We start from the raw sequence: 15,496 nt of genomic DNA, 5'->3' as shown, positions 1-15,496 counted from the left end.
GCCCGAGGAGCTGTGTAATCGGAGGGAAAGATCCGCATTGTCATTTCTGAACCTTGCCGCACTTACTCTCTGCTTAGTGATGACTTTATCCTTGATTGGTGTCACTCTGGGACGGAGCTATCGTGATGTGGTGTAGTCTAGATCTAAAAATACCTGCGGGCCAGCAAGTGGTTCAGTGGGAAAAGGCACTTGACGCCAAGCCTGACCGCCTGAATTTGGTACCCAGAAGCTACGTGGCTGAAGGAGAGAAGTGGCTCTTGGAGACTGTTTCTGACCCCCCAAGACGATCCTCACAGTAACAAAAATTTAAATTTAATTTAATTTAAATTTAAAAGAGCTGCTTACTCCTTGACTATTAATGATTTGGGTTTTTTTTTTGGTATTAGTTCAACAAATATGGGATGCTTTCTATAAAGATTTCATGCTGGATTGTATAGGACTGAAACAAAAATCACAGGGAGACACAGGACAATGTAAGAAGCTACTTGTGTTTATTATCCGATTTACAATTGATAGAGCAAAGGAAGGTGCATTAAGAGCTATTTGACAAAGTCAGGTTCCAGATATGACACAATGCTATTTTCCTGGAGCCCCCGGAGCCCCACGCCATACCTGCGGCCACACCTGACAGCAGAGGTGGCCCAGACACAGGCAGCCCTGGCTCCACTTGTCAACCTGGTGTGAGAAGCTCTCACTACTGATTGTGACTAGGAGCTTGAATACTGTGTAAAGCGTGCCTTCACTAAGGGCGAGGCTCCTGGGAGCCTCCTCCAACATCTTCCCTCGACAGACTCTGACCATTTGTGTCAGATCAAGGGCGATCACAAGACTGAAAAACAAAACCTACTTAACTAACACTGGTAATTAATGTCTAAGGATTTAAACCTAAGGCTATTTACATAAGATTTGGGATCTCCAAAATTCAGGGCAATTTTAATTCCGAGCTTAAGAAGACTCTCCTAATCGGTGACAGGACACTCAGAAGTACCTGAGAAATAATGAGAAAATCCTGAAGGAGAAAGCTGGGTTTCCCCATGTGCGCATCAAAGTACACACCAGCCGGTACCGTAAACAGAATGAAAGCGTGAGCACAGTATCCGAGCGTAATAGTTCCACAGAGGAAGAACCTGTGGGAAGGCTCCAGGTCCTACTACATTTCAGAGACAGCCTGGTCTAACCAGTTCTCAGTACCAAAAATAATTTTAGGTGCAAACTTCAAAATCACCATTAGAACATTAAAAAAATCAATTTAATTTTCAAAAACCCATCTGGATTTCTTTAACCGGACACGCTCGCTCGGTGCTAAGGCACCACTCTGCCTCTAGCGGTCACTCAGGCACTGACTATACAGAAGTATAGAACTCTCAACACAACTTCACAATGGCTAGCCAACTTATAGTGATTTATGTGACATCTATGAACCCGGTTACTGAACACGCTACTTCCCTGTCAAGCCCATGCTTCCCTCCTTCTTCCTGCTCCTCTTCAGAAGCTGTGAAGGTCCAAGCGATGGACGTGTCCTTTCTTCAAAGCCTGGAGCTTTTGCTGATGGAGGCACTCAGTTATTTAGAGACAAGAAAAGTATTTTTTTTTTTTTTAAAAAAAATGCATTGGACTATTTAGGAAACTGAAACACCAGAAATTGTTTGAATGCGTTTGTGCAAGGTCGCTGCTAACCTGGAGTCCTTCGTGGAAGTGTGCGTGATGATCTGTTGACAGCAGCTAGACCAGCAAAAGGTGACCACCTTGGTGGCTGAGAAATTTATTTGGAAAAGTTTTATAAATTCTAGAAATAGAGAAAGCCCATGTGTCCTTTACCATCGTGTGGATTTGGGTTTATCTCTTCTTGGGGAGGAGGCTCGAGACAGAGAAGGAAGCAACTTTCAGTGGAAATGAAGAATTCCTCTCAAGCAGAGCATTTGCAAGTTAAGCACCAAGAGGACCAAGGGAGAGACTTCCTGCTTTCACAGACAGAACAAAGAGTTCCCTCTTCTCCTCACGTGTGACCTTCTTTCCTGAAGGACCCCTCAAGACAAAGCCATGGCCGGCCACCTCAGAAAGCAGAGCTTTCTTCCCAACTCAAGGCCCGCGACACACTGCTGAATCCCGGGACCCGTCTCCAGGCCTCGCCTGTCTTAGCCATGAACAAGGTCCTTCTCGGCTTCTGCAGGTGCCAGGAACTAGGCAGCTGTTTTAACCGACACCAGGAAAACAACGGAATCTGACAAACACGCTCGAGCAAGTGCCTGGGTTTCACTTCAGTTTATAATTTAATGTGCCTGAGAATTTTTGTGCAAATACATGTCATCTTTCATTAAAAATATGCATAGCACACTTTGGAAGAAGTTAGTTACGACTAACTTTTCTTAAAGATTTACAGATATAAATATACAACATAATCTAAGTACTATTGATTGCACTTCTGGTCTAAGCCTTACGGCCTCCAAGGAAATCTGAGAAACATGCATTGTGTCTGCATTCCTTGGCCACCATATTATCCAGAAGAAACGTCCTGAAGAGCTTTCTTGATCCCCATTTACCCCCATTTTCCGTCCTAAATCCCTCCCAAGCCCGCTCACATGGTTATTTTTTAAATTTTTTGTTATGTTGTACAAAAATACAAGTTTAAAAAAAACTGAAGTTTTAGTAATCGCAAACACAAAGCAATCGGGGTGGTGTTTGGCTCTCAGTGTCCGAGAGTGTTCTGAAACGAGAAAGTCTCCACTTTTGAAGCAAGGGACAGAACTCATATTTTGCTAATGTTGTGAGCGCACCATTGGACGGGTACTCAATTTGACCGCGTATCAGAGGGGAAAACGCCTGCAGTCCCAGTGACAGACAACGCGCTGCACCAACCCTCTGGGACAGCCGCTGGCCGGGACAGCCGCACTGTTCCTGGCTCTCCTTCCAGGCAGGCTCTTCCTGCTTGTGATCTCTAGGGACCGAGGGGCCAGCAGTTCAGTATTACTGCTGTGTTCCATAGGGCTGGATTTGTTTTTCTATTCATTTTTCATTTTCAAGGCAAGGAAACTCAGCTGGAGAAGCACGCTAACCCTTCCTTCCATTTCTGTCATTTCTGTCTCCGACCTACTCATGTCCCTACCTCCTGTTTATGACTCCATCCTCAAAGACCTCACCCAAACGCCTCCATCCCCCCCCCCCCCCCCGCGACATCCTCTGCACATCCACAGCCCTTCTTCGACTTTCCTTTGCTCTCCTTAGCCAGTTCCCATCCTCAGTGCATCCCTGTCCTTCATGTGCTAATAATTTATATGTGAGGTCAGTCGGTGCTGAGCCTCAGTCTTCCTTCAGGATTCCCATTTTGGGTGAGGTTGTGCAAACTGGGGCTCCAAAGCCGCCCATCATGACCGGAAGGCTCTGATTCCTCCTCAGCCCACCTAGTAAACTTCCACTTGAATTTAAATAAACAGCAGACTCTGGTTTTGGAAGACCCATTTCTGCCTCTCGGCTTTTCCCGTTCTCCTGGGGATCGGGGGTCTTGACCGCCCTGGCTATGCCCAGTCTCTTTAGCCTGTCTACCAAGTTCATCTTCAGCTGGCCAACATCGGGCGCAGTCCTTGAAGGTCTTAAGCCATACATTTCCTGCAGGAATGTTTCAGCTGGTCGGGAAGCCAAAAAATTCTCGGAGACGTGGACTCGGGGTTCGAAGGGCAAGGGAGAGGAGCACGGTGACTGTGATGGGGAGTTTGGTGGTGTGGAAGGGGTGGCCAGGGCCTTGGGGCGAGGCCACAGAAGCGGGATTTCTGATGCCGGGCTGTGGTACACCTTCGCAGAGATGCCTCGCTCCTGCAGGAGCTTGGCTAGGCTCCGTGTGCTACTGAGTGTTATGGTGGAGTCACGCCGGTTGGTGATAGATTCACCAGTGCTGAGCCGGTAGGACATGGCAGGGGAGTTCACAGCCGGGCTGGAGGAGCTGCTCCCACCACCTCCACAGGACAGTGATGGGAACCCGGAGCTGGAAGAAAAGAAGGAGCATGCTCAGGGATCAGGAACCCCAAGTCGGCACTTAATGTTTGCTCTGCTCCATCAAGAAAATGCACTAAGTGCTCAGCCTTGTATGGAAAGCAACCTTGCATCTGCGCGGGGATGGCCAACCAGCTGGGTTCTAAAGGTAGCCTTTCCAACTTCATTTCACTGAAAAACAGTCTAATTGCTAACTGCCATTTTCTCAGATAGTATTAACCCTAAACAACAGTAAAACAGGGGTACCCATGAACAGCACTGTCAGTTCTTCTTAGGAATGTGTATTTTTAAGAAATTAAAAATAATGAAAAGCTTCAAAGCTACTAAATCTTAGTTAAGAAAAAAGCTAAATAAATCATATATTTACAGTCATGGTGGAATGGAAGGGCTCATCTTTCGTCAGCTTTATTCATGAACAAATGTTACCAGAGTTTAATACATTTTCACTGGTAAAAGATAATATACGTATCACAATATCAAGAGTTTTAAAGATTGTGACAAGTATAAGATTAATAAATTAAGTAATAACTTTCCAGAGCTCTAACTTGTGCAGAGGACACAGCACTTGTGAACGTTTGACTTCCTGTTTAGAGCAGCCTGCTCAGAGCCTCAGCTCTCACCCCACTTCCTGCTCAGAGCCTCAGCTGTCACCCCACTTCCTGCTCAGAGCCTCAGCTCTGACCCCACTTCCTGCTCAGAACCTCAGCTCTGACCCCACTTTCTGCTCAGAACCTCTTCTCTGACCTCACTTCCTGCTCAGAACCTCAGCTCTCACTCCACTTCCTGCTCAGAGCCTCAGCTCTCACCCCACTTCCCGTGACAAGTGTGTCAGGGATGGAGGAGTTCCTGTGACAGGTGCTTCAAGGATGGAGATGGTCCTGTGACAGGTGTGTCAGGGATGGAGGAGGTCCTGTGACAGGTGTGTCAGGGATGGAGGAGGTCCTGTCACAGGTGTGTTAGGGATGGAGGAGGTCCTGTGAAGGGTGTGTCAGGGATGGAGGAGGTCCTGTGACAGGTGTGTCAGGGATGGAGGAGGTCCTGTGACGGGTGTGTCAGGGATGGAGGAGGTCCTGTCACAGGTGTGTCAGGGATGGAGGAGGTCCTGTGAAGGGTGTGTCAGGGATGGAGGAGGTCCTGTGACAGGTGTGTCAGGGATGGAGGAGGTCCTGTGAAGGGTGTGTCAGGGATGGAGGAGGTCCTGTGACAGGTGTGTCAGGGATGGAGGAGGTCCTGTCACAGGTGTGTTAGGGATGGAGGAGGTCCTGTGAAGGGTGTGTCAGGGATGGAGGAGGTCCTGTGAAGGGTGTGTCAGGGATGGAGGAGGTCCTGTGACAGGTGTGTCAGGGATGGAGGAGGTCCTGTGACAGGTGTGTCAGGGATGGAGGAGGTCCTGTGAAGGGTGTGTCAGGGATGGAGGAGGTCCTGTGAAGGGTGTGTCAGGGATGGAGGAGGTCCTGTGACAGGTGTGTCAGGGATGGAGGAGGTCCTGTGACAGGTGTGTCAGGGATGGAGGAGGTCCTGTGAAGGGTGTGTCAGGGATGGAGGAGGTCCTGTGAAGGGTGTGTCAGGGATGGAGGAGGTCCTGTGACAGGTGTGTCAGGGATGGAGGAGGTCCTGTGACAGGTGTGTCAGGGATGGAGGAGGTCCTGTGACAGGTGTGTCAGGGATGGAGGAGGTCCTGTCACAGGTGTGTTAGGGATGGAGGAGGTCCTGTGAAGGGTGTGTCAGGGATGGAGGAGGTCCTGTGAAGGGTGTGTCAGGGATGGAGGAGGTCCTGTGAAGGGTGTGTCAGGGATGGAGGAGGTCCTGTGAAGGGTGTGTCAGGGATGGAGGAGGTCCTGTGACAGGTGTGTCAGGGATGGAGGAGGTCCTGTGAAGGGTGTGTCAGGGATGGAGGAGGTCCTGTGAAGGGTGTGTCAGGGATGGAGGAGGTCCTGTGACAGGTGTGTCAGGGATGGAGGAGGTCCTGTGACGGGTGTGTCAGGGATGGAGGAGGTCCTGTGACGGGTGTGTCAGGGATGGAGGAGGTCCTGTGAAGGGTGTGTCAGGGATGGAGGAGGTCCTGTGACGGGTGTGTCAGGGATGGAGGAGGTCCTGTGAAGGGTGTGTCAGGGATGGAGGAGGTCCTGTGAAGGGTGTGTCAGGGATGGAGGAGGTCCTGTGACGGGTGTGTCAGGGATGGAGGAGGTCCTGTGACAGGTGTGTCAGGGATGGAGGAGGTCCTGTGAAGGGTGTGTCAGGGATGGAGGAGGTCCTGTGACAGGTGTGTCAGGGATGGAGGAGGTCCTGTGAAGGGTGTGTCAGGGATGGAGGAGGTCCTGTGAAGGGTGTGTCAGGGATGGAGGAGGTCCTGTGAAGGGTGTGTCAGGGATGGAGGAGGTCCTGTGAAGGGTGTGTCAGGGATGGAGGAGGTCCTGTGAAGGGTGTGTCAGGGATGGAGGAGGTCCTGTGACGGGTGTGTCAGGGATGGAGGAGGTCCTGTGAAGGGTGTGTCAGGGATGGAGGAGGTCCTGTGAAGGGTGTGTCAGGGATGGAGGCGGTCTTGTGAAGGGTGTGTCAGGGATGGAGGCGGTCCTGTGAAGGGTGTGTCAGGGATGGAGGAGGTCCTGTGAAGGGTGTGTCAGGGATGGAGATGGTCCTGTGACGGGTGTGTCAGGGATGGAGGAGGTCCTGTGAAGGGTGTGTCAGGGATGGAGGAGGTCCTGTGAAGGGTGTGTCAGGGATGGAGGAGGTCCTGTGAAGGGTGTGTCAGGGATGGAGGAGGTCCTGTCACAGGTGTGTCAGGGATGGAGGCGGTCCTGTGAAGGGTGTGTCAGGGATGGAGGCGGTCTTGTGATGGGTGTGTCAGGGATGGAGGAGGTCCTGTGAAGGGTGTGTCAGGGATGGAGGAGGTCCTGTGACAGGTGTGTCAAGGATGGAGAAGGTCCTGTGACAGGTGTGTCAGGGATGGAGGCGGTCTTGTGACGGGTGTGGCCCCTCACACCATGCAGCCTGGTTCACTTTGGGCACAAACAACCTCAGGGGAGTCACCTACATGTCAGCTTCTGGCTCAGTCACTTGACTTTTCTGTGTCTCAGTTTCCTCTCTATCCAGCATAGTCTGTCTACTTCAAAGGGTTATGATCAAACGGGAAAGTACAACGTCAAAACAGTCCAAAGACAATCAGTCTGTGACTACAGAACACTAATTAAAACCCTGGGAACTTAAGAAGGAAACCTGTGAGGCCCCTGCTTTCCCAGGCCCTCTTACCTAGGGGTGACCTGGGTGATGTCAGAGGGATGTAGGATCCTACAGGTGGTGAAGGTGAATGTGGAGTTTGTGCATGACAGACACTTCCCTGGGTTTGCAGTTGCAACTGAAACAGAGACTTTTAGGAAACCAAACACAGAAAAGAAAGACGAGGTTAATAACACAAAAGGCCCATCATTATTCTGTTAGCAACACAGCGTTTGTCAGCTGCCTTGTGTCGTAGAAAGCAAATGGAAACAGAATATATGTAGACTATGCTAGTATTAACTGATTAGTGTATAACTGAACTTCCAGTACTTTGAAATTATAAATAAAAATAACTCAGAAATGAGAAAAAAAACACATTAAAAAAATAAGATCTAGTTATGCAGGTGCCTAGGTCAAGTCACTCTCCTGGTTCTTAAAGCATCGCACGTTGACTCTAGAAAACTTCATGGTCATTTGAGGATGAGGCTTTCTTTTTTTGATGGGATTGACATTTGCATGCCGGCACAAAAGCAGTGATGGGTGAAAATTCTGGTTCCTTAGCACAAATCAAGGCAATGACACCAGATTACACTTGTATTCTTCACCCTTATCTACTCAAAGTCAGGTTTACTGAAGGTTTCTGATGGAGTGAAATTATCATGAAGCCTTCAATCTTTTTGCTATGCAGTATGTGAACACAGGAAGTGTACACTAAATACCCCGCTGCCTACAATGCAGCCGATACAAACAACAGTCACCTACAGAAAAGCATTTGTGCAGCTAAGTACAACACACACGCTATAGTAAGTCAGACTTGGGAATCTGGCAGGCATTTCCTTGGGGGTGGAAAGCTGTCAATATTTACTACCAAGCTTGAAGTGAAAATCAGTTTTGGAAAACTTACATCCACAACTGAGCATGAGAACACCCTAACAGCCTTTCAACAAGGTCACCAAACCATGCATGAGCAAATGTACAAAGTGTGGAACAAACACTTTTAATAAAACCCAGAATGAAATGCATTGCCAGGGTTTCGGAGTCCACATTGCTGTAACTAAGAAACTACCATTTACCAAGTTTTTATCTGAGTTCAAACAATAGCCATAATTCTTGAAGACTATTAAAATATTTTTTATGTTCTAGCTGCATATTCATATGAGGGTGTATTTTCTCTCGTTGTTCATCTAAACAACATGGTGACAGACTGAATACAGAGAGTTTTCTACTAAGTCACAAATTAGACTTGCAAAATTGTAAAACAAGATCATTTCCTTACTATGTATACTATAGTTACTTTTCAGAAAACAGTATTTGTATAACAGAATTTTTATTTATTTATTTTGTTTTCTTTGAGACAGGGTTTCTCTATTTTAGTCCTGACTGTCCTGGAACTTCCCCTGTAGACCAGGCTGACCTCCAACTCAGAGACCCACCTGCCTCTGCCTCCCGAGTGCAGGGATTAAAGGCGTGCGCCACTGTCAATCAGCTCAGAATTTTTATTCTTAAATAAGCTATTTTTTTTGTTAAGTTCTCAGTTTTTATTTTAACTTAATTAGTATCAACAGACATAACCCATATAGATAAACCTGGAGGCTCACGGACTCATAAGAGCATCAAGGGCCCTGAAAACAAAAGGCTTGCAAACCACTAATTGACCTGATCCATTTCTCTTCCCAATTTAGTTTGCAGGCTCGCAGGATAAAATGGAGAAAATTAGGAACGTCCGCGATGCTACGGATTTCTACTGTCTTGCTTCCGCTAGTATACGCGCCAGCGAGATGGCGCAGGGGTAGCCAGGTAGCCACAACAGGACCACGCAATGCGCCGTGTGCGAGGCCAAGTGTCTCACCTGTAACCGGTCCACCTGCTGAGGTGATGGGTGGCAGGAAGATGCCTGTTACTGGCGTGGGAGCTGCAGGTTTCTGCTCCACATGAAGCGGCTGCTGGACCTGGAAAGTGATCCCTTCCTCCTCATCCTCCTCTAAATCTGAGAGGTGGTAGATGACCTCCTCGGGCATCTGGGTGAAGCCTTTGGTAATGACCCCTGGTCGCGGGTCAAGGATGGTTCCCAAGTTTGGTTGAGCGAGCTGCTGCCAGTGATGGAGAGTCTGCGATCCTGGACAGATGAGCAGGGGACGCAAGCGTTACATTTCCCACAGAGCCTCAGTCTCTAAGAAGCTAGAGTTCTGTGAGTCATGGCAATAATGATAAAGACAGTGACACTTATTTGGTTTCGATGTTTTGATAAAAGTTGTAAATTTAAGATCTCTGTAGAAAATGACATGGTGTTGGATGTCTGAGCGATAGCTTTTCTTTTCAAGATTTATTTATTTATCATGTATACAGAGTTCTGCCTGTATGCATGCCTACAGGCCAGAAGAGGGCACCAGATCTCATTACAGATGGTTGTGAACCACCATGTGGTTGCTGGGAATTGAACTCAGGACCTCTGTGCTGTTAACCTCTGAGCCATCTCTCTAGCCTGCAATAGCTTTTCTATTTCAAAAGATATTTTGTCTTCAAAAGGGACATCTAAAGAAGAAGAAGAAGAAAAAAAAAAACACTAAGGCACTTTTAACAGGACCCAGGCTGCTTGGGCAGGAGGGAGGCCACGGACCTTAGAGGCGGGCTGCCCCCTCCAGGTGGTGAAAACCAGGGTTCGCCTGGCTTAGTCTAGGAACTCGGAAGCAAATGCTGGGCACTTAGGTAGGAAAATAACTTGGATTTCTTTGTGCACTTCTCTACTTGTTCATGACTGTTTCCCCTGAACTCCCAGAGGAGCAGGAAAATGGAGACGACAGAGTAGAGAACGTGTCCCTTTAGCTGCGGCCTACTGGATGCTGACGAAGGTCATCCCTTGCCCGTGTACCAGACGGACACCTAATTGTGTCACTATGGGGATGTCATCCTGAAACTGGCAACTCTAACTAATACCTGGAGTCCCTACAGGCGGCCTACTCAAACTTTTGTCTAATAAGAAACTTTTTACCACAGGATCAGAGAATCACTCAGGAATCATCACGATCTCCTAAGTCAGATATTTATTCTGATTTTAACTTGCATCTCAGATAAAACTGAACTGAAGGAGAAAGAAGTACAGGCATGCACGCGTGCCCCTGTGTCAGTGACACCCCTTGGGTTGAGTTCTTTGGAGGAGGAGATGCAGTAGTAGTGACCACATCCTGTTGGGCTCACCATGGTAACTGCTGTCAGTGATTTGCCATAGCAACCATTAGGAAAAGCCTGCTCTCCTCTTCTGCTGACACCACCACACAGACAGACAGACAGCTTGTGCACACAGTGCTCTCGTAACTACTGGACAGATTTCCATTCTAGGAGGGACGTCTAACGCACACACAGCTTCTAAAAGCTGCTGTGGAATGATTACCTTCTAAAGGCTTGACGATTTGCAATTTTTCTGGCATGAAGCCTCGAAGGCAGCTGGCACTGCCAAGGTCTGTGGTCTCCGACTGATCAGTGCAGAATGAGTCGAGGGTCCCTGTGGGGGCGTCGCAGTTACTGACTTCTTCCTTCTCGGCCAGAACCTGGATCTTCCTCTCCCACTCTTCGGCGAAGAACTGCTTCTCACTTAAGTAGTTCTGTCTTCGCAGGCTAAGGCGATGCAGTGCTGTAGCCAAATCGCTGTCCTCAGTGGGTCCTGGGTGGCTGGTGGGCTGCGAGTTCCTGTGGGAAAATCACATTGGCAGACGAGACTGTAGGTTTTCTACAGAGCTTTCTACTCCATGGACTGACCTCAAGAATGAGCTGCTTTTAAGCTATTTGAAATACAGAAAAACAAAACAAAACCGTCCACAATACTATATACCACTGCGTCTTTTCCAATTGTCCTTGCTAACTTTTCCATTCCATTCAATGATGAAACTGCAGGCACGTCTTCTTTTATGTTCAGGTGAGAGGCGCACAAAGCCAAGTATTACTAGAGTCACCGAGGGCAGGAGGGTTCACTGTTTTACTCTGAATAAAGGGAAGCGCTAGCCATGAACTAGTCCATGCTATTAATCACAAAATGTAATTACTTAAAAAACTGTGAGTAGGGTGTGGTGGGACATGCCAGGAAATCTAGCACTCAGAAGATGGAGGCAGGAGAATCATGATTTTGATGGTAGCCTGAGCTGCATAGAAAGTTCAAGGTAGCCTGTTTATATAATAAAACACCCACCAAAAGCAAGCAACAACAGATGGAAAAAAAAAAGGAAGGAAGGAAGGAAAGAAGGAAGGAAGGAAAACGGGAAGGAAGATGGGAAGGAGGTTAAGTGATGCTAAAAATGTGTGTAAAGATTTAGTCTGGGCCACAAACAGCCCCCATATATATATACACATATATACAGAATATTAAAAAGAAAGCGAGGATTATAAATGATAAAATATCGCATCCTCATGGGTCTCTGGAATTAGGAGGTGGCTCAGAGCTGATGCAGCAGGAATGGGCCCCCCAACCTCTGCAAGGGAACGAGTGTGAGTCTGCCAGCCCCCTAGGGATGCAGGCCCACAGCTGGGACCCGGGCTTACCCTGGAGTCTCTATGCTGCTCCCTTGGCTCAGGAGTGCTTTGTCCTCTGTCTGCTGGACGCCAGACTCAAAGGGCTTTGCTGTCATGATGACACTTGAGCGGTTGGAGCCTGGGATGGGGAGCAGGGCTGGGAAGGGGACGGAGCGGCCCCGAGTGTCATTGGCAACCTTGACAGTGTTGAACACCCGCTTCTGCTGGGCCCTGTCAAGGAGAGAAGCATTCGTTTCTGTCGCTTTCACCCACCAGAGGGCACCCACGAGACTAACGGTGAAAATAAACTTTGGTCCAGGAGGGCTCCCACCTGAGAGGACAATCTGCATGGTACAGCAGCATCACTCCTAACTCTAGAGTGTCGTTTCTCCCCTCAGTGCCCAGGGATCGAACCCAGGACCTCACTCGGCCTCGCAAGCCTCCACCACCATTGTACTCTGGCCTGTGGCTCCTTTGGGATTTCCACCGCAATGGTGCAGTGACAGCCCTGTGACCTGTGCTTACTGCAACGGTGCAGCGACAGCCCTGTGACCTGTGCTTACTGCAACAGTGCAGCGACAGCCCCGTGACCTGTGCTTACTGCAACGGTGCAGCGACAGCCCTGTGACCTGTGCTTACTGCAACGGTGTAGCGACAGCCCTGTGACCTGTGCTTACTGCAATGGTGCAGTGACAGCCCCGTGACCTGTACTTACTGCAACGGTGCAGTGACAGCCCTGTGACCTGTGCTTACTGCAATGGCGCAGTGACAGCCCTGTGACCTGTGCTTACCGCAACGGTGCAGCGACAGCCCTGTGACCTGTGCTTACTGCAATGGTGCAGTGACAGGCCTGTGACCTGTGCTTACTGCAATGGTGCAGTGACAGCCCCGTGACCTGTGCTTACTGCAACGGTGCAGTGACAGCCCTGTGACCTGTGCTTACTGCAATGGTGCAGCGACAGCCCTGTGACCTGTGCTTACTGCAACGGTGCAGCGACAGCCCTGTGACCTGTGCTTACTGCAATGGTGCAGTGACAGCCCTGTGACCTGTGCTTACTGCAATGGTGCAGCGACAGCCCTGTGACCTGTGCTTACTGCAACGGTGCAGCGACAGCCCCGTGACCTGTGCTTACTGCAACGGTGCAGTGACAGCCCCGTGACCTGTGCTTACTGCAATGGTGCAGTGACAGCCCTGTGACCTGTGCTTACTGCAATGGCGCAGTGACAGCCCTGTGACCTGTGCTTACTGCAACGGTGCAGTGACAGCCCCGTGACCTGTACTTACTTTTGTTTAAACACAGACTCCTCATCCAAACTCAGCTTTTTACGCATGGTCCCTTCAATCTCAGCTGCCAACGATTCCTAAAAAAAGGAGTTTAAGATTTGTAAAGTGACTACCACCCTCAAATGAATTAACAGCCTATACAGTGTGTATTTTTATGATTTATGACAGAATAAAGGAAACACAGGAAAATGTAGGCTAAAATTCAAAGGGGGAAGAGCGACGGTACAAATAAAAACTCATGAACAAGAACCAACTACCTTTTCATGACGCATTTTTTTTTTTTTTTTTTTTGGTTTTTTGAGACAGGGTTTCTCTGTGGCTTTGGAGCCTGTCCTGGAACTAGCTCTGTAGACCAGGCTGGTCTCGAACTCACAGAGATCTGCCTGCCTCTGCCTCCCGAGTGCTGGGATTAAAGGCATGCGCCACCATCGCCCGGCCAATGACGCATTTTTCTAAGGTGGCAATGGACAAGACCCGTAGATGAGAAGTCAATATTGTGTATGTAGAGACACAAACACAGACGGTCTGACAGCCACAGACCACGGCAAACCTGTCAAACACTTTCTCTCACTCTTGTAATTTGTATGGTTTTGATAATTTGCTCAGAGATGAGGATCCAATTGGCATGGATGTCATGCTTCGTGGGTTTGGACCGAGGGTGGCTGGCTCTGCAGGGACCGAGCACCTGACTTTTAACATCCAGAGATGCACAGATGGAAGGACAGATATGTACTCCGAGGTGTGCATGGAATACATCTATCCCCGACCTGACCGCCTGTGAGAGTCCAGAAGCCATGATACTTCAGTGGTAATGGCACATCTGGCACCCAAGTCTGCTGAGGAACATTTGTTTACGCTGTCTGAAGACGCGTCACTGTGATTGGTTAATAAAGAGCTGGAAGGCCAATAGTTAGGAGGAGAGAAAAGAGGGGACTTGTGGGCAGACAGAGGACATTGGGATGAATGTAGGTGCATGAGAGATGCCCGCTGGGCACTGAAGACAGACACATGGTACAGAGCAGAGGTGACTGAGCCACGCCACAGGTATAGATTAAAAGAGACAGATTAATCTGTTATTAAAAGCTGGCTGGGAAAAAACCTAAGCTAAGACCAAGCTTTCACAATTAATAACAAGTCTCTGTCATTACTTGGGGCTGGTAGTCCAAGAAAGTTCAACAAGAAAGCTTGCTACACAGGCTTTGGACTCAGAATGTCATTTCTCAATTATCAAAGTTCCTTGGAGCAATGGCTGATTCGGTAGCTGTGTTTCCCACGCCTCCCCACTTCATCTCCCTTTGTAGTTGATGGAATTGGAAGAGACTTTGTAGGGTTGTCTTTCCCTTCCACCGTCTGGGGCCTCGGTTGACCTCAGGTCGTCAGTCATGGCGGGTTATATCTTTACGCACTGACCCATATGGTTTGTTTTTTAAAATGTGTATTTATTTAGCAGTGTGGGAACTGAACTCGGGACCTCGTGCATGCTAGGCGAGTGCCCTGCCACTTACAGCGCCAGCATTCTGTGCTTTAATCTTTGATTTTGAAATAGTTTGAAACTTAGAATAAAATTCTAAAAAATAGTACAAAGAATTTTTATGTATTCTTCACATGCATCATTAATATATTTGGTATTCCCTCTCTCAGTGGTTTTTGTTGGTTGGTTGGTTGGTTTTGTTGTTGTTTTTCCTGACCCTGTGACAACTTAGTGCTTAAGTTTCTGTTTACTAAAGACAGGGACAAAGTTTAGTAGAGACAAGGACTATAGTGGATAATGGCACTATAGTCGTCTGTTATTAAGACACTGTGGTCCATCCACAGAGCCCGGTCAGATTTTCCCAGTTCTCCCAACAATGCCTGTTAGTCTATGACTTGTGTGTTTATTTCCTCATTATTTATCCAGGCATTCATTTCAAAGGGGTCTCTCATTTCGAAGTTAGCTCGGCTCAGCTGATCCTCTTGATTTCTTGAGATCACATGTGCAGGCCACGGCACCCAGCTCCAAAAATGCTCTTTGAAGGATATGTTTGGGGTCTACCAAGATCTGGCTTAGAGGTCAAAGGCCTTTGCCACGCAAACCTGGAAGCTTGTTCGATCCCCAGACCCCACTTAAAGATGCATAAGGAATGGAGCCAGAAAGAATGACCAGGAAAGGAAGAAAACAACTGTTAATAGATGTTAGCACACGCGCACATGCGTGCACACACACATGCGTGCACACACACATGCACGCTCTAATTGTGTTCTACCAGTCCCCAAATACTGTTTATTAACAAATTAAAAAACTCAACGTTCCTATCTGCAAGAGCCTTACCCTCTAGGTAGAGTTAAACCACCAAGAAACTTGTACTTGGTAGAGGTATGGTCTTTAAAGTGTGCCCAGGGCTCACCCGGCAGAGAGAGAACGCCTCTAGACAGTTGTCGTAGTCAGAGTTTCTGCTGCTGTGACAGATCACTGTGACCAAAAGCAACTTGGGGAGCCAAGGGCTATTTCACCTTAGGGATGATGAGTCTAGC

At 48.3% G+C, this 15,496-nt stretch overlaps 1 protein-coding gene across 1 annotated transcript in view; it reads right to left on the bottom strand.

Moving 5' to 3' along the window:
• Window positions 1-474: 474 nt before the first annotated feature.
• Trak2 (trafficking kinesin protein 2) overlaps window positions 475-15,496 on the bottom strand; it is a 57,312-nt gene continuing 42,290 nt past the window's right edge. Inside the window, exons 11-16 of the mRNA XM_075956139.1 lie at window positions 12,986-13,062; window positions 11,731-11,931; window positions 10,589-10,884; window positions 9,050-9,316; window positions 7,234-7,351; window positions 475-3,976 (exon numbers count right to left, since the gene is read on the bottom strand). Coding sequence (XP_075812254.1) covers window positions 3,298-3,976; window positions 7,234-7,351; window positions 9,050-9,316; window positions 10,589-10,884; window positions 11,731-11,931; window positions 12,986-13,062 — 1,638 coding nt within the window. The 3' untranslated portion in view covers window positions 475-3,297. The remainder of the gene's footprint in view (window positions 3,977-7,233; window positions 7,352-9,049; window positions 9,317-10,588; window positions 10,885-11,730; window positions 11,932-12,985; window positions 13,063-15,496) is intronic.

The sequence above is a fragment of the Microtus pennsylvanicus genome, chromosome 22, assembly GCF_037038515.1.
Source record: "Microtus pennsylvanicus isolate mMicPen1 chromosome 22, mMicPen1.hap1, whole genome shotgun sequence".
In the NCBI taxonomy this organism is placed as follows: domain Eukaryota; kingdom Metazoa; phylum Chordata; class Mammalia; order Rodentia; family Cricetidae; genus Microtus; species Microtus pennsylvanicus.
This window is presented reverse-complemented; position numbering and strand designations above follow the sequence as displayed.